This window comes from Dreissena polymorpha, chromosome 9 (assembly GCF_020536995.1).
Source record: "Dreissena polymorpha isolate Duluth1 chromosome 9, UMN_Dpol_1.0, whole genome shotgun sequence".
In the NCBI taxonomy this organism is placed as follows: domain Eukaryota; kingdom Metazoa; phylum Mollusca; class Bivalvia; order Myida; family Dreissenidae; genus Dreissena; species Dreissena polymorpha.
In genome coordinates, this window is record NC_068363.1 from 39,226,396 (window position 1) to 39,245,020 (window position 18,625).

An 18,625-nucleotide genomic window follows, 5' to 3' on the forward strand; every position below is an offset into this window, starting at 1 on the left:
AAATGTGTCATTTACAATTCGCAATGAGATTTTTAATGACCCTCGTCATGCGAAAATGGGTCTTATTCCATATGCGCCCATCATATATATAGCCCACTCAGCCTGCGCATCTCTCAGTCTGGTAAGGAGATACATAATGAGACCATAACACATTGATTGATTTTATAGCGAGCAGCATCGCCTCTGACCAGACTGCGCAAATGCACATGTTGGGTTTTAGATGGCCGAAACGCATACGACCCATTTTCGCATGACGCGGCTATGAAAGTGTGATTTAAATGTGTGTCGAAAGAAAACTGCGTTTAAATCAAATATTAACATACGATATATTTCGATAGTGAAGAAATATACTCATAATAAGGCATGTGAGGACACATATGATGTGCACTCCCGTAGTATAATTTTATCTACTTACACTAATTTGTGGTTTGACAATGATAACACACATTTCATGCGGTGAATATGCGACTTACAAGTTTATACGTCTTGTCTTGTCTTTATAAATTAAGAACTGTGAATGAAAACAAGCTTAACCTTCTACTATTGCGTTGTTAGCACCCGTAAATACAAAAGATCGCCGCTATCTGTTCAGAACAAAATAACGTTTCACAGAAATATAAGATTTAACCCCGCTGTAGAAGCATGAACGAGATTACGAAACAGATAATTATTGTTATATTTAGTTGTTTTTTATATTCGGTTTAAGCGATTATGAAGCATTTTTGTCCCTGAAGTTATTGTTGAACTCACGTTCAACGTTTTATAGAGAATATAAACAGACGTCACCTTATACTATTCCGTTGTTTTCCCGAATCTATTAAAAGCGTCAGATTATGAATGACCTTACGTCATTAAGACGCAGCAGATAGTGGACTATTTTAATAATTCATAAATAATTTCTTCCGCGACACGTTTAATACAAAGATTGTTTATTGATTCTTTTCTATATAAGCTCCGTTCAAAAATATTCCCTGTAACACGATATTCACATAATGTTTCCATTTGTGAATGAATATAGTTGGAGAACTCAAACCTCTTGCATAAATTATACAACTCTTTCTCGCGCGGATACGAACAACTAAAAATGATGGGCTTTGTCAAGAAATTAGATTACTGGTATGCTAGATAAGTAAGTAAAACATTCTTTCGTCCTCATGGGGCCCCCTGACCTCTCGCGGAGCTAATAGGCAGTATCCTTCTCCACCTAAATGGTAATTCATGACTGGGGGTGATGTGAGTGCATCGATTTATTTTCGTACGATTGTGGTCTGGGAATACATCGATTTATTTAATACGATGGCGGTCTGTGAATACATCGATTTATTTAATACAATGGCGGTCTGTGAATACATCGATTTATTTTCGTACGATGGCGGTCTGTGAATACATCGATTTTTCTTTCGAACGATGGTGTGATTTGAATATTAAATCCATTTGTTTCGTGCGATGGCAATGAAGCGACTCAGAATTTAATATAAAAACAATTCTTAAAGCAATACATGTCAGTTGATACTACTTGTGTAAGCTTGTATAACAGTTCAATTTTTAAGCCGATTTTCATGTTGTTTAATATCTGAGAAACTGCAATTGTAAAGATATATTTCACAATATCAATTTTTCACACCATCAAAATAAATAAGGTACAGACGAAGTAACTCTAGATACATCACGCTGCGTTTTAGTCCATCAGTATGTAGAACTTTGCCCCCAATGAATCGACAAACAAATCTGAATTGTCGTGGTACAGGTCGCATTGGACTCCAGACTTGTCGGTAAGAATTGCGCTGCATCCGTCCACCCGCATACACAGGCGCGCGCACACCTGCTGATTGGTAGCATTGAAACGACCAATCAGAGCTCTGTCTGTTGAAGGCTTCATGTCACGTGACTTCAATCTCAAATAACCAGCCTCGTTGTCGCTTTCGTTAAGGTGCGACATTTCTAGGAATTTACCCCACGATGCCCCGCTCGTTAGCGTCGTCATGGTAACGACGAAGGAGGAGGTCGAGTTGCTGGGTGGATCCGTCACGCACATCTGTCCGGCCCGAGACTGGTAAAAATCTGAAAAATACGAACAAACATTTTGATTGTATTTGAGGTTGCTTTTTGATGGCACCGCGACCACCAACACAAACGTAAGAAATATAAAATATCAGCTCGCAAATGCCTGATTGAGCATTTTAATATTGCACACGGTTATTTATACGCCATTTAAATTGTAATTAATGTTTAATCTAAACGTCTTTTTAGGAAAAAAATATACAACAAGAAATGTGAACAAACATGATGTCTTCTCTAGTAACAATATTAATTTATGACAGCATGTTAATTAGCAAGCGCGAAATTTCTTTGACATAAGTGAGCAATCAAGTGATAGCGTATTTCAGCGTACTTACATTTAAACGTGTTCTTCCAATTGTTCGGCTGGCAGAAGTCTTTCACCATGTCACTGCCGTCTGCGGGCACCACGTAGTCGTACACCTGAACGCACGCTATTTCTCCGTTGAAGACGTCCTCGTCATCCGGGTCTTGCGACTTGCCCATCCGCAGTTTTCCCGCGCTCGGGAAACTGATTACGTCAGAGAACTCGTCATCGTCGTTGTACATTTCGACGCCATCTTTGTTCACGACGATTCTCCCAGTGACGTAGTCACGTGTGATGATAACGTGGTTCCAGACACGAGGGTTGAGGAAGTTGACGAGATACATCATACCGGCGCTCATCCCATACTCGTCCCGGAAAGAGACCAACAGGGTGTTTGCCAACATCCGGATGCGGAGAATCTCCCGGTCTTGCGCCTGATAATGTATCATCGTCCCTTTAATGTCTTCTACGTCGTTATCGGCATAGACAAAAAGGGAAAACGTTAAGTCTCGAAACGGTTCAGCGTTCTTGAAATATACGTCATAGCAGTGGTCCGACTGGTGCTGAAGGTCCAACACTGAGTACGGAAGATCGAGCGGGCCTTCCTTGAAGTTGAAACAAACTGAGGCCTTATCGTGCGTTATCGTGACGTGCCCCATGACGTCATTGAACATAGATATATTTGAGATAGGCCACACGTGTATAGGCGCGGTGCTCTTTAGGTTGCATGATACCCTTGCAGCTAACAGCAGGCCTGCAAGACAAACGGGTATTAAATTATTTCAGTTAAACTTATCTACGTCAAAGAATTTGTGTTATGCCCAAATATACTAGTACTACACGGCGTTATTTCATATGTTTGCTTGTCATGATTTTATATAAAACATTGTGATTGTCTTATTAAATTTAATAATTGTATTGTCTGAAATCTCTTCAAAAAAAGCCTTGGGATAAAATACATGGTGCATTTGTATCAAAGCGGTACACTGATATGGTCAGCTGTTATTGAAAGGTTAAGAGGTACTTAAAAATAATATCAGGTTAGTTTGCGTTCATACCAGTTAATGTTTTGAGGTACGACATATTGCTCGGAATCCACTATCGAGTCTTCATTTTGGGTTAGAAATGAATCGGATTTAACAAAACAGACAATTTGGCATCACAATATACTACACTTACATAAAAAGCAGGATAACTGTTTTTAAACTTATTTTACAAATATTAAGGATGCTCGAGACTTCATTATTTACACTTACAAAGTTATACAACAAATTCTTTCCGCCAAAAATGAAGAGACTTATCTATAATATATTATTGCTTCTTAAAAAATTGAGGTGTGTCGGAATTATACACTGGAAAAAAAAACAGGTAACAGCTCTATCGTTTAGACGAACAGAAAACATCTAAATGCCCTATCGTTTCATAATATATCAGACCAGACTGGAAAAATAAAAAAAAGTCTAGACAAGCATCGCCGTTATTTTATTCTTTGCCTCACCTGATATATTACAACAAGATAGGAAATTCACCTTATATTTCCTATTTATTTCAACACGTATATTTCTGAACAAATTTGGTAAGGTAATAAACGAATACTTACATACAAACAGGACCAGCTGTCGTGATGTACCCATTTCAAAGCAGACTACTAAACTTCTTTTCCACACATTTATAATCCCCTGAGACAGCGTTCTTCTTGAACAAAAAAATGGAACATTCCTGATTTGGAGGCCCGACACATGTTTGGATTACACTCGTATCACGTGTCCAGAACGCTTTCGGCTAACGTTTGTACATATGTTACATCCACAGTACGGCAATTTAAAAAAAAATGTCTGTTATACGTGTCTGCATTTCAAATAAAAACAAATGATTTAACTGTGTATTTCCTTAGTGAAATTCAAATGGTGCGTGTGTGCATTTTCATTACAATGATATACGAAATGATGTTACAATGATATACGAAATTATGTTTTTATATTCATTTGAAATAGGTAAACATGTAAATATATTACGAATGTATCATGATATATTAAACGATCTGAACAAATTTTTATCGCATTTACATTTTATTTTTGAAAAAAAAACAACAACAACAACGGAATACGCACAATACAAAGAAGGGCCTCATATAATTGATAGGTTTCTAATTGTCACAGTCTTACAGCCCGCCGATCAGGGAGAAAATTCCACTTGAGCTGTTTCTCGTGTTTAGTGTATGTTTATAATGGCCAGACTCGATTTGTGATTGCAAAATCAATCGGGCATCAATTAAGCAGACCACTTAAGACGGATAAATATTTGCTAGGATTTTTGCATTATTGAACAAAATGTCTACAGAGACCCTTGAAAAAAATCCACATTTATTATATGTCATGTTTGGACTTTTTCACTGTTGCTAAAGAGACAATTTTAGTGTTTTATGAATATTTTGACATTATTGTAACTGAACTTAACTACAGTATCTCATTTTGTCATTATACAAGTCAAGTATATTTTCTGAAAAAAAAAGATGATTGTTCTGTTGTATTTCTGAATTTCGCAAACATCCGCCATGCATTTTAAAATTCATCCGTCTAATCATCATGGTCATGTTCAGGAATTAAAGCGACTTCACTCATCTTAATATCCATGTTGTGCGGAATATTAGGTCTGTTGTTCTTGCATCTACATCACGATACCCGCAAAAACGAAAACGACAGACAACACTAGTACTACGATAACTGACCAAGAGTTACTCTGAGGATGGTCGTTAACAGGTGAAAAGTCATCAGCGCCGCTGTCAGTGGTAGCTGCGTTGTCCTCTGTGTCGTTTCCCTTCGTGCCTGTCCCATAAATAACAAGCTTGATGTCTGTGACCACGTCTCTGGACTCGGCACAGCTTACCAAAGAACCTGCAACACATACATTTAGCGTAATTAAATTGTATATATTACATGTATATGTGTATCTATGGGCGATCATATGTGATTGTGTTGTAACTTCAGTTTTGAAGACACATCCAATTTACTGTTTTATACGTCTTTCAAAACAAATCGCGCTGTAACTGTTGGCAATTGGCGTGCCACATCGCATGATTGTCCTCTACCAAGTACATGTATGTTCAAATAATGTCTCAGGTGTCAAAATTATCCCCGCCATGTTCTCCATAACAAATTGTGTTTTTTTTTGATAACACGACCGATTTAAACGACGTTCTGTTTCGATGCGCTATGAACAAGTTTAGCTAATGTTCGATTCGATTACCATTTTCGCACGTCTCGATGATCATGGTCCATATTCCGTAGCTTGATTCGTCCCAAAAATTCACAGACAATGTCTCCACTTCTTGGAAGTTATTTTCAACGAGAATTTTAACGACGTTGGCCAGAATGGAGTCTGTACCTGCCGGCGAACGCAACGTCAGGCGAACTTGTTGTTGTGTGGCAATTCTGAATGTCACTTTAACGTGCTCCACGTGTTCAACGCAACCATCGGCACAGGTAACATTGGCTGATAAGTTTGCGTTCTTTCTAGATATTTTTAATTGTAATTATAAATATTATATTTTATTTAAATTACTACTATAATGAATATTAATAATATTATTATTATTATTATTATCATTATTATTATTATAAGTATTATTATTATTAGAAGTAATATTATTATTGGTTATAGTAGTAGTAGAAGTAGTAATAGAAGTAGTTTTAGTAAAAGCAGTAGTACTAGTAGTAGTAGTAGTAGTAGTAGTAGTAGTAGTAGTAGTAGTAGTAGTAGTAGTAGTAGTAGTAGTAGTAGTAGTAGTAGTAGTAGTAGTAGTAGAAGAAGTAGTAGTAGTAGTAGTAGTAGTAGTAGCAGTAGTAGTTGTTGTAGTAGTAGTAGTAGTAGAAGTAGTACTAATAGTAGCAGTAGCAGTAGTAGTAGTAGTAGTAGTAGTAGTAGTAGTAGTAGTCGTAGTAGTAGTAGTAGTTGTTGTAGTAGTAGTAGTAGTAGTAGTAATAATAGTAGTAGTAGTAGTAGTAGTAGTAGTAGTAGTAGTAGTAGTAGTAGTAGTAGTAGTAGTAGTAGTAGTAGTAGTAGTAGTAGTAGTAGTAGTGGTAGTAATAGTAGTAGAAGTAGTAGGAGTAGAAGTAGTAGTAGTAGTAGTAGTAGTAGTAGTAGTAGTAGTAGTAGTAGTAGTAGTAGTAGTAGTAGTAGTAGTAGTAGTAGATGTAGTAGTAGTAGTAGTAGTAGTAGTGGTAGTAGTAGTACTAGCAGTTTTAATATTAGTTAGACGTAGGAGGAGGAGAAGGAGGAGGGGAGGGGGGAGGAAAAAGAAGAAGAAGACGAAGAAGAAAAAGAAGGTCAAAAAAGAAGAAAATATGAGGAGGAGGAATTGAGGAGGACGAGGAGGAGTTGTAGTGGCTGTAGTATTAGTTGTATTTGCTGTTGGGGGTTTTGCTGTTGTTGCTATTGCTCGATAGGCGTCACTAACCTTGTGAATTTGACATTCACATTGACCTGTTGAGAAATAGCATTCCATTCCGCGGCCAACAAGACCGCTTTCGTAGCGTTTACGATCCCGAAGCCTAACGTGTCGTGAACTACAAATAGTATGATTTGCATATGAAACAATACGGATTATGCCCTTATATACCCATAAAGTTCATCAACACGGTGTTGTTTAGTTTAAATATTTTATGTTTACTTCTAGTTGTAATGTTAGTGAGTTATAATAGTGAAATACACTTACAATAATGACCGGCTGCGTTTAACCTGAAGTTCTCTAAACAACAATTGAGTGCACTTTGAACAAGGACATGTTGAACATCCCGCCAGGTCAGATTGGAGCTAAAAGAGACGAATCGAAGAATTATTAGTGTGTCATTGTGAATACCTTAAGAAAGTGCGTGTGTTGGTGTGTGTGCGCGTGCGTGCGTGCGTGCGTGCGTGCGTGCGTGTGTGTGTGTGTGTGTGTGTGTGTGTGTGTGTTTAGTTTATTCTCTCTTCTGGTGCATACATGCAATTAGAAATCTTAGAATTTCCTTTAAGGGTGAGGTATCCGAGGTATTTATGTTACATGGTTTCTGTGGAAATGTTTCTGTCGAAACCCTGTTTTCATTCGGTGTCTGCATTTATTGCTGAAAGCATTTCCTAAGATGTCACACACTTTTGTAAGTTTTGGAACAGAACAGCAAAGCCGCACCGAGTGCCCATATCATTGCAACCATGACTTTATCTGTTATAACGTTTTCAATACAGGACTCATCATCCATGCGAATTATTTAATATATTATAGCTGCTTATTGCAGCATATGTCGTTTTTGATCGATTCTTAAAATATTCGATTTAGCTATAAAAACAGTTCATAAATAAATGTCCGAATATGCACTTTTGGCTGTTTGAACTGAACTTACTTTGCTTGTAACACCAGCGCTGTGATACCCGCAACGACAGCCGTAGCCGCTGATGTACCGCCAAATGAGTTCGTGCAGGGCTTGTCATGGCGTAAAAAGGCAGTTACCTAAAAATTAGTAAAAAATAAGAACAGTTATTTATTTATTTTTTGTTTGTTTTTTATTTGAATCATCAAGCATGTGTACGATAAAAAAAAACGAATGCATAACCAGCGTTTGTCTTGTTCATTTAGTGTACTTTTGTCTAAAGAAAATGCACTTCTATTGCAGCGATTTCGTGCCTTCTCAATTAAAAGTAAAAACGCGTATTCGTTTTCATCATGTATTGATTTGATAGCAGTCATGAATCAGTTGAAAATTATGTCAAAATTTTGTAAAAAGTGAAATCCGCTTACCATTTTCTTGTCCGAAAAGCTGCTATTCTGACCGGAAAATGCGGACGCAAGAGTGGCCGAACTTTGCACGCTGTTTCCCGGAAGCGAGCGGTCATAGTTCAGACCACCCACGGTGATGGTATATATGCTGGAGGTCAGACAGTCGCCGACCCTTCCGGAAGGAAACACGTATATTGAGCCTTTGGAGCCGCGTCCCTTATCAACAAAATACTGACATAATCTCAATGACGCTACACCAGTGGCGTTAATTTACGCATTTGAAATCCAAATAGGAAGCATTCTATGTGATGTAAAATCTAGATTTTACGCTAGTAATTATTTTTTAACAGTTTTTGTATGAAAGATTAACTGACATAAAAGCGGTTATTATTACAATTGTAAACTAGAACTAGCAAGTGAGCAATTTTATATTAAAATCCTTCAAATACTAGCTTGCTGTTAAATAACAGATCATGCTTATTTCGAAAATAAACAACTACTGTTATCTGAGCGTTTACCTCTTTGTATGACCTTTACCTAATGGTCGAGTTACAGAGCAAACCGTCCCATTTTGACAATTAAGCGCGCTGTTTAAGGGTTTAAACCTTTGACATCAAAGGTTGACATTTAACGTACAGATAACCACGTGGTTCTTGATAGCAGCAAACAGTTTCAAATATATAAACACGTTTTGTTATTTTTTAATCCTTTAAAGTAAGGTCAAGTTACAGTGAACACGACGTATTTTGACTATGTAGTTTTAAATGTTGGCAGTTGATTCAAATTCTGACCTCAAATTACCATATATTCATTTTTGACAATAAAGTCATTATTTGACCTATGACTCAACGTTTGACCTTGCTATATGAAAGTAGCCATTTGGTAATAACGTGTGACACACCGTCTAAAATTATATAGGAAAACATGTATGTCAATTCTATTTATAATTACACCGCATGGGGAAGTTAAAGTGCGGACAAGTTTCGAGACAGACCACAGGCGCTCGATGGCAATGACTCAATGATCGACTATCCGTTGTGACGCAGTTTTAGTTACCCGTTGTTTATTATAATGCATACACATACTTAACCGAGTTAAGACGAGTTAATTATGGGCAACTTCCGTTGCTTCAGAAAATGGCTAAAGATAAATCTTCTCAAATTCTATATGCATAGTCGAATTTTTTTTTTTTAAGAAGACGTTTTGTCGGAAGTTTTTTATTGATTTAGTATGTGTATGCATGACAATTAACAACGGGTCACTAAAATTGCGTCACAACGGATAGTCGATCATTGAGTCATTGCTATCGAGCGCCTGTGAGCCCGCCTGTGTGACAGACCAACAGACTTACGTACCAAAATCCAGATCAGTTTCGAGACGGACCCAAAGACTTACTGACCAAAAGATTCGAAAATATCCTCACTTTCAGCTAGTTGAGGTACTAGTATATTAAATTGCACATACCTGTTGTGTGCCCATGTTTAGGATTTCTTTAATGAAAGAACAGCTTCCAAGTGGGCCTACTGATGCACCCCAGCTATTTGAGTAAATATCAATCTCTGAGCATTTGTGTATTAGCCCCTCTCCATACTTCGTTTCATCGGTGTCAAATATATATTTATTCCTGACTTCAATCAACCGTCCAATCTTTAACACTGAAATTTGCATACGTTAAGCATGAAAGCTATATTTGCCAACATAAAGCTCTTAAACTTTAACGCAGTATTTGTCAACTCAAATCATTAGCAAAACTTACGCTAATGTGGTCTGTACTTTATGTAAGAGATATAAGCCTTCAACTATCTATTAGGCTGTGTACATTGTTGTCTTTGAGTTTTTGTGAGTTATCATTCTTTATTAATCCATATTAACTATTTAACCCCCAACTATCAGATTTATCTTTTAAGGGACCTTTTCACGTTTAGGTAAATTGACAGAATTTTAAAAAGTTGTTTCAGATTCGCAAATTTTCGTTTTAGTTATGATATTTGTGAGGAAACTCTAAAACATCCATTATATGCATCTTTTGACGATATAAAAACATGAAAATTATAAAGCGTTGCAACGCGAAACGATTGAATATTTTGGAGAGTTCTGTTGTTGTCGTTATATTTTGTGAAACTACGAGGATTGCTCATATAAAGAAAAAATACATCGTTCATTTTATGAGGACGGATGTCGAGTGGTCTAAGCAGTAGTTTTTTACTCCAGGACTCCTGGGGTCAGTGCATGGATGGAGTCCAGTTAAGGGTTACTTTTTAAAAGTTTAATTCTTGTTTTTTACTTGCTTTTTAGATCCAATGTTTACATTTATCAATATAAAGCATTTAATGACAAACTTAAATACATGCCAAAATCTATGAAAAGGCCCTTTTAACTAACTAATGGGCATGTTTTGGACAAACTTTGCAAAAGACCGATAAATGATATATGATATATGATAAGGTAAGTGATCTAGGGTCATATTGCCCCTCTTGTAAAAAAGACGCTGTCCCAACAGCCCATGGATTTGTTCACCTGCTAACGTGGCGTTATGTGCTACACCTGTCCCACACAGGTTATTGTTGTGAACACCTGCTATCACGCTTGCACAATCATTGCCATGACTGAAAAAAAAATCGATTCTACAAGTATACCCCGATTCATATTTACTCGTAGTTGTGGATCAGTACAGCAAATTGCTCAAATTACATTATCATTTAATAATACTACACGAATGATTTGATATTTTTATGTTTGCCATTATTAATGATTAATATGTTGTTTCTGAAGAGAAAACGCACTTGCATGGTGTAGTCTTGTTTCATCAATATGTATATAAACATATACCATAGCATTCACCTATATAAATGTATCACAAGACCTGTTTTAATACACTCTAAGAACAATCGACGGCCGGGGAAGTTTTTTTTTCATTTCAAAATAAAAATGGAACCAGTCTGAAAAATTAAAAAAAGACAATCTGAATCTCAGGACCACTCTGTGTGCTTTTAGAAAAGAGTAGTCTAATCTTAATATATACAATTCCCTAATCAATCTTTAAAAAAACATAAGTTCAAAACAATAACATACTAAAGACAAACGACTTAACCTCCTTCAGTTATTTTACATATGCTAGCCATTTAAAGATAATTAATATTTTCAGTTTGATACCGTGCAAAGAAAATGGTTGATATATCACTCCACTTGTATGACATTGCATTACTATTTACTTTCAAATTAAATGATTCATGTTATATATAGATGTAACTAAAAGAAAAATACAAAAATAAACAGGAACATGATAGGACGTGAATAACACATACTTAACATGCGACAACATGTATTCTCTGTTGTCCCCAGGACTAAGGTCTGATGTGTCGTTTTGAACAAAGTTCTTTGACAACTCTAAATTCTAAAAACATATAAAATACATTAATCATACTATCTGTGTCATTAGTAGGTACGCGCCTCGAAAAGCATCACAGCGTAGCGCATACCACGCGTGATTTATGTTTTTAAAAAAGGACTGATTTCTTAGAAATAAATAGGGAAGTTGGTACATTGTATAGGGCTAGGTACCAATTCATCCAGTGACATCCCTATTGTATTTACTAAACTTGTACAACATGCTCTCATGCGACTTGACATGACCGTAGTTAAGAAGTGTATTCGTTTGTAATTACTAGTATACAAAAGACATCGAATTTACCTTGACATTTGAGCTAGAAAGACGGGTCAAACATGTGAAATACCATCTTCACGTGGTAAGCATTCTCGGTAACTTATTATTGGGCATGGGGTTTAATGACAAAGCTGACATTTGACCCCTTAGTGTGTTGACCCATTGTCTTGTGAGATATGGGCATTCAACGCGTCGTCTCCTCGGAACATTTTATGCAATGTATACGATATTTTCTTTACGAATTATAAAGTCGCAGTCCGTACACTCCATATTAGACACCTCTAAGTGTGGCATTTGAGTTATTGAACAATGCTTTGATGACTGATAACGGACTTAAAAAAGCGCTAACGCACGCATTTCGATATTCCCGCAGGTTTACTCGACATGTTTTATGCGTTCGAAATACTGGTCCCCATAGCTAGTCGGGCATACTCACAATATTGGGGCTAAGTTCGGGGTGGTCTACGGTAAAGCCAGTGTCCGTTACGGCAACAACAACACCTTTACCCGTATAGCCGAGTTTCCACGCCTCGTCTATGCCTTGCAAGGCATCGTAGTATGGCGCGCACATAATAATCTAAGGGGATAGAAATTGAGAAACACATGTATACATGGCATGTCATTTGAAGCACATGTATGAACACACATTGATGCAATATCATTTTAATGTATCGAACGCCGATTTACTCATTATCACAAACAAATATATTGTGAACTATGGGTGGGAGCATATCCAAATTTGTTCTTTAGTTATTTAACGTAATATAATGTAAGATTTGACTAAAATAATTGTCAAAGCGCATTTCGCACAAATTAACCAATATTGAAAATTAAACAATTTATTTTCTTTGGATTCGAACATATACCTGATTAACGATATATGCCTCCATAAAACAGCGGCGAATTCCTGCCTTTAACATGGTGAAACGTACTTTTCTAGTATGTTTGGTCTAAACAATAATAGGAGATGGGATTCTTAGCTTAAACGGCAGTTTGGTGCGCACCATAAACATTTTTTTCCACCTTTTTCAACCTTTTTTTCCGAATACTTGGTAGTATATGATGCAATTATTGACGTATCATGTATTTAAATTAAACAAAACAAATATCTATATAATTTTAATGAATTCAAGAAATACCTACATTATTGGATTTAGAAACCTACATTTAATCAGTTATATAACTGGGATCGCATTCAACAATTGAGTCCATAATACCATACAATTTTTAAAATCTATGTCATGCTGATGTAACGTATTTTTGCATCAATGTTTACAACAAGTAAATATTGCCGAGAATGATATTGTTTTCGCGTTTTGTAAGCAAAAACCTCTCTGATTTTTTTTTATCTTAAATTGTCTGTGTCACATTCAAGATTTACGAATACCGACCCTTGTTCTATAGATCCATCCCGCATGTATGCTTCAATATTTTAAAAGTATTTTTCTTTAAACCAACACATACTTTGCGGCCGGGTGCGGCACCTCCTTTTTTCATATGCAGAATCTTGGAAGACCTGGTCTTTTCGCTGTTGCCAGCGTCCGGCTCATACGAAAGGTACTGTTTGCGGACTCTTTTCATCGACCTGATCTGAACATTTTGACCATACAGGCGCTTATGAAGCATAAAAACATTAGGACCAGTTGTACACATGATGTCATTTTCCATATTAACAAGAACAATTAGATTCCTCAGTGTGTAATCTCAGGGAACATAAAATCAGTTTAAAGCACTGTAAGGCGATTTTCAAAAATGTATATACGAAATTTTAAACATCAGATGGTACTCACACTAATATCTACCATTTTGCTCCATTTTTGTTCCATTTATTAACGTTTGCTCTATGCTTCGTGCAGGTGGTAAAAATATGCGTATTGATTTAAACAAAAAATAATGCTCACTTACGTGTTGTTTGCTTAAAACTTGCCTTCATTTTAATTTTACTTCGAATGACAGCTATACTGGTCGAACTCTGGGATTCCACGTCTTTAAAAATGTAGTAGTCTGCCACCTGTCCGATGAAATGCAGTACAAACAATCATTTAACACTTTACTTTTCATTTTCATGCAAACAATAAGAAATGTGAACTATAACTATGTGAATATCTTGTAGACAAGATTACAAACTATGTCTATATCATGATATCATAATAATAGTATCCATACCACAATCAATTAGTGCAGTGTTACATGTTTAAAATTTCGATAAGACTCCCCCACATCATCCATTTGTGTCGTTATTAGACACGACAAAAGATCAGTGCCCTTTAGTACTGGTAATGGTATGCATTTTGCTTGTTCCAGATCTACCAGTATGCATATATTTGATGTACTTAAACATGGAAAAGATTGAAAGTTTACCTTATGCTGGAACTCAAACCCCACGTTTTCCAGATATTCTGTCACATAATCCGCATGTTTTGCGTCCATGTGGACCGAGTACAAGTCAGTGTAATCATCATCACTTACACCCCCGTTACCGCACGCTAGAATAAGCGTGAATATAACTACTAGAATTCCTATTTGTCCAATGTCGTAGGACATGTCGATTCTGGCGAACTTCTGACTTCAAAATTAATTCATCACAATTTCGTTTTACGTAAATCACATTATTGTATAGTGCATACGCGAAAATTTAGAAGAAGATCGGTAGGTAACAAACGTAATCATCAGATATACTGAACGATTATATAAATATTAATTACACACGTACAGATTGTGATGAAATCATTATTATTTTGGTATTTAGGAATGTAAAGATTATCAGAAAAATTTAAGATAATTGATAATTTAATCAGATAGAATGAAACGCATTTGATAAAGTCAGTTGTTGTGTCGCATGACAACAAATATAGCATGACATCAGCCGAAAGCATGCACGTGCAGTGAACTTAGATCATTCAAGTCGGCAAGGTATTGAGTATTAGGAACTCAATACCAAACCAAAGTTCAATGCCTAGCTGGATATTGGGCACTCGACCTTAAGCGAATATCAAGTCAGGGATTGTAACGCAGCTTATTGTTAGGCATTCGAATATTAGCAATTTTTGAGGCAATACAGAATACACAGCTCGGTACATTCTATTCAAAGATGGTGACGTCACTACGTTATTGTCACCTCTATTCTAAGACGCATCACATTCCCCTGGTTTGGGGAATTATGCTTCCGCCAAAGTAGTTCTGCGTAGGAATGAACATGTTAATAATGAAAGAAAAATCGTTTTTTATTGTGTGTTTAAAACAGAATATTGTTTAAAGAAATGTTATTTAATTATGTTGAATGTGATTTTGAATATCTATTAAGACTGATAGCGATTATCAGAAGCACGATTACCTGACCTACTTTCGCTTTCACTTTTCACTCGTAAAATAAAGTGCTACCCACAATTCCGTTCGCGTTAGTACACGGGTCAGTAAGACGCGATTGGTCATTGTCGGCTCGGTTACTACTTACTTGTACCCCGGGTACTCTTAAGTATACTTACATGTATCCCGGGTACGGTAAATATACTTAATCATACCCGGTCGATATTAGACTGTACCCGAGTTGTATTCCCGCCTAAAATCCTATGTCGTAAAACGCGCTACCGATTATCTTTAACAAACTTTCTTTAAAAAAAAAACTGCGTAAACATGCTTTTTGAGTATGAGTTTCGATAATATAGAGGCCATTTTACAGAAAATTGACATAAATGTGAATATAATTAATTTCAACAAATTACCCGACAACGTCCAATTTAGCGTTAAATTTCCCGGGTACGTTTTAGTATATTTTCCGTACCCGGGGTACATGTAAGTATACTTAAGTAGTACCCGAGCCCACAATGACCAATCGAGCGTCAGTAAGACCGGTGTGTACACAATGCAGCTTGGTATTGAATATTCGAAGTATTGCGAATATCGAGCAAATGACGAATACCCAGCTTGGTATTAGGAATCAGGTCTATTGCAAATATTTGCAAGGGTCGAATACTCCAATAGGTATTGGGTATTCGAACTATACTCAGATGGGTAATGGGTATTCAAAATGTTGCGAACATCGATCCGCGATCGAATTCTCAGCTTGGATATGGGTTTTCAAATTATCAAACTGGAGCGAATATCGAGCCAAGGTCGAATTTCCAGCTGGGTATTCGAACTAAAGCGTTTATCGAGCCAACCATACAAAGCTCTGCTGGAAGTTAGGTTGTGTAACTAGTGTAAATATCGAGCAAAGATCGAAAACCACGTTGGATATTGTCAATTCGACTTTTATCGAATATTAAGTAACGAATATTAGCCAGATAAGTGTAGTGCATTCGAATTATAAAGAATATCGAGCCACAAAGGAATACGCAGCGTGATGTGGGGTACTTTACCTAAGCGATTATTGAGCCACATGAATACCCAGTTGGGTATGCGAACAGTCAAGTTAACTGACATCCAACCAGATAAGAATACCAAGCAAGGTATTGGGTATGCTCAAAATGCGTCAGGGATTTGTTTGGTATTTGTTATTCGAGCTATTGCAAAAATCGAGTCAATAACAAATCCCCAGAACGGGTTGAAACGCATTTTGATATCGATTGTCCGAACTTAAGCGAATATGGAGTTTCGAAAATCAGGCTTAGTATTGGGTATTCTAACATCAGCTAGGTTTGTAATTTTGAGCCAGAAACCCAGATGAGGAAAGTGTGTTCGAACTATTTCGAATTTCAAGCCAATGTCAAATACCTATCGTGAATATGGTACTTGTAATTTTGAGAATATTTCGCCAAGGTCGAATATCCAGCATGGCATAAGGAATGTTTTGAATATCAAGCCAATATCGACTACCAAGCTAAGAAGTGGGCATTCGAACTATTGCGAATATCGAGGCAGGGTCGATACCGGACTGAGTATTGCGTATTTCAGCTATTGCGTATTTCGAGACAAGGTCGAAAACTCGGATGGGTATTTTGTATACATGTATGTACTATTGTAAATAGCGAGCAACGGGCAAATACTTCGCTTTGTATTGGGCACTGGAACTATTTTTAATATCGAGCCAATGTAGAATACCCAGGTGGGTATTTGTTATTCAAACATAAGCAAATATATATCGACTCAAGCAAAAATACACAACAGGCTATTGGGTGTATGAATTGTTGCGAATATCAAGCCTACGTAGATTACATAGCTGGATATTGAGTTCTCGATCTTTATCAAATATCGAGCAAACGTTGAGTAAGTGGCTAGGAATTGTGTATTGCGAACATCAAGCTTATGTCGGACAGCACTTAGGTATTTGGTATACGAAATATTTCTAATATCGAGCCAGATTCGAATACCTAACTGGGTATTTGGTATTCTAACTAGTACGAATTTCGTGCCAAAGTCGAATAACCAACTGGGTAGTATTCGCTTTTAGCGAATATCGAGGCGGATACCAATAACATGCTTGTTTTGGGGTCTTTGAACTTAATCAAATATCGAGCCAGGTGGAATATCCAGCTTGAAAGTTTCAACTCGAACTGCTGCTACAATCGAGCCAATGTTGAATACCAGCAATAAATTGAGTTGTCTATCATTAGCGATTTTCCAACGATGCACGAATATATATTTTACTATTGCGAATATCTACCCAAGGACGAATATTGAGCTGGGCATTGTTATTTCACCGAAACACCTTACAGAATTAAGCAGTAAAGTCATTATAACCTGGGCTTTTGTAATGTTTCATATTAAGCAGTCATACTAATTTATCAGATGGAGCATTATTTAATTTTGGTATGATATAAATAAACTTTCATATCATATTCGATGTATGTGCCTCTATTTTTATATAACCTTTAAAAGAATGAAACAGCTTTGTTTAAAATAGTATTTGTCACTGCAACGTTTAACCCGTTTCTCATTAAACGAAATGTATGGAAGTGTTTATATATTGTTTGATTCAAGCAAGCAAAAGTACTTGAAGGTTTTTCCCCCATCTTCTATCCATTTAGCTCTAGAACGCATAAAATACCCACTAAGCTTATGTTCCCTTGTTTTTTTGCTAATTCATCTTGCAAATGAAGAAGTTGGTCTGAATTCGTTTCAGTTCATGATTGTTTATGTCTGTCAATTTTCATCAGATTCATTGTGCTTGTTTAATTTAGCTTTATACGTTGACATTAAATAGTTTTCCCTCTAAATTTCATGATTTATGTTTCAATTAATAACTGTTTTTTTAAATAACTGTATGTTGATTTCAATTCTTTGTATTTTCAATTAGTAATGTGTTGTAGAATAAATACAAAATTGTTGTTTAACATCTTCTATCATAAGTATTGCTTCAAATCGTCAATATCCTATTACAGAGAATTGTTACAGTTCCCTAAGACTTTTCCGTGTACTATAACATTAAAACGTATTTCGGGGTCGATGATGGAATAATCTGATTTATAACATGTTTCAATAAACGTGACACATTCTTAACAATCATGTCTAGGTTGCTGTAATGGTGTTTATTTTTTGTAGAGCCGCAATATCTCAAAGTATCAGCTATATTGTTATCTCTTATAAGAGATTGTGGTGTTTTCTTGCTTTTTTATGCCCCCGGATCGATAGCCTGTCTTTCTTTGTTTTTGGCCTGTCTTTCTTTCTTTCTGTCTGTCATTCTGTCATTCTGTACCAAAACTTTAACCTTCCAGTAAAGTTTTGCAATAACTTTTGAAATATTGAACATATCTACTTGATATTTGGCATGCATGTGTATCTCATGGAGCTGCACATATTGAGTGGTGAAAGGTCAAGGTCAAGGTCATCCTTCAAGGTCAAAGGTAAAAAACAAGCAAAAGCGGCGCATAAGGGGGCATTGTGTTTTTGACAAACACATCTCTTG

The 18,625-nt window shown here is 36.4% G+C and overlaps 2 protein-coding genes across 5 annotated transcripts; both read right to left on the reverse strand.

Moving 5' to 3' along the window:
• Positions 1-1,341: 1,341 nt before the first annotated feature.
• LOC127845161 (uncharacterized) lies at positions 1,342-5,242 on the reverse strand. 2 transcript variants are annotated; one of them, XM_052375919.1, is made up of 4 exons: positions 5,094-5,242; positions 3,966-4,057; positions 2,397-3,119; positions 1,342-2,061 (listed from the first exon to the last, which is right to left on the reverse strand). In XM_052375919.1, exons 2-4 carry the CDS (start codon positions 3,997-3,999, stop codon positions 1,679-1,681), a joined length of 1,140 nt encoding a protein of 379 aa, XP_052231879.1. In that variant the 5' UTR covers positions 4,000-4,057; positions 5,094-5,242; the 3' UTR covers positions 1,342-1,678. The 2 variants fall into 2 exon arrangements, with proteins under 2 accessions (XP_052231879.1, XP_052231878.1); XM_052375918.1 differs by having other exon boundaries at positions 3,966-4,060; positions 5,094-5,233.
• On the reverse strand, positions 4,447-14,493 carry LOC127845148 (furin-like protease kpc-1). Of its 3 annotated transcripts, XM_052375875.1 has the most exons (13): positions 14,143-14,491; positions 13,709-13,792; positions 13,246-13,371; positions 12,218-12,358; positions 11,423-11,511; positions 10,635-10,723; positions 9,582-9,772; positions 8,139-8,333; positions 7,744-7,850; positions 7,080-7,177; positions 6,822-6,930; positions 5,612-5,877; positions 4,447-5,259 (listed from the first exon to the last, which is right to left on the reverse strand). In XM_052375875.1, exons 1-13 carry the CDS (start codon positions 14,323-14,325, stop codon positions 5,033-5,035), a joined length of 1,905 nt encoding a protein of 634 aa, XP_052231835.1. In that variant the 5' UTR covers positions 14,326-14,491; the 3' UTR covers positions 4,447-5,032. The 3 variants fall into 3 exon arrangements, with proteins under 3 accessions (XP_052231835.1, XP_052231837.1, XP_052231836.1); XM_052375877.1 differs by lacking the exon at positions 5,612-5,877 and having other exon boundaries at positions 14,143-14,493; XM_052375876.1 differs by lacking the exons at positions 5,612-5,877; positions 6,822-6,930 and having other exon boundaries at positions 14,143-14,493.
• Between the last annotated feature and the right edge of the window lie 4,132 nt (positions 14,494-18,625).

What these genes read in the sequence shown, in the direction of transcription:
- LOC127845161 (XM_052375919.1), bottom strand. Translation starts at nt 3,999, where the DNA reads ATGGGTACATCACGACAGCTGGTCCTGTTTGTAT. An exon ending in ACAGCTGGTCCTGTTTGTAT is followed by an intron (nt 3,120 to 3,965) that starts GTAAGTATTCGT and finishes TTTGTCTTGCAG; the next exon opens with GCCTGCTGTTAGCTGCAAGG. An exon ending in TTGGAAGAACACGTTTAAAT is followed by an intron (nt 2,062 to 2,396) that starts GTAAGTACGCTG and finishes CGTATTTTTCAG; the next exon opens with ATTTTTACCAGTCTCGGGCC.
- LOC127845148 (XM_052375875.1), bottom strand. Translation starts at nt 14,325, where the DNA reads ATGTCCTACGACATTGGACAAATAGGAATTCTAGTAGTTATATTCACG. An exon ending in TAAACATGGGCACACAACAG is followed by an intron (nt 8,334 to 9,581) that starts GTATGTGCAATT and finishes TTTGTTGATAAG; the next exon opens with GGACGCGGCTCCAAAGGCTC. An exon ending in CATCGAGACGTGCGAAAATG is followed by an intron (nt 5,260 to 5,611) that starts GTAATCGAATCG and finishes TATGTGTTGCAG; the next exon opens with GTTCTTTGGTAAGCTGTGCC.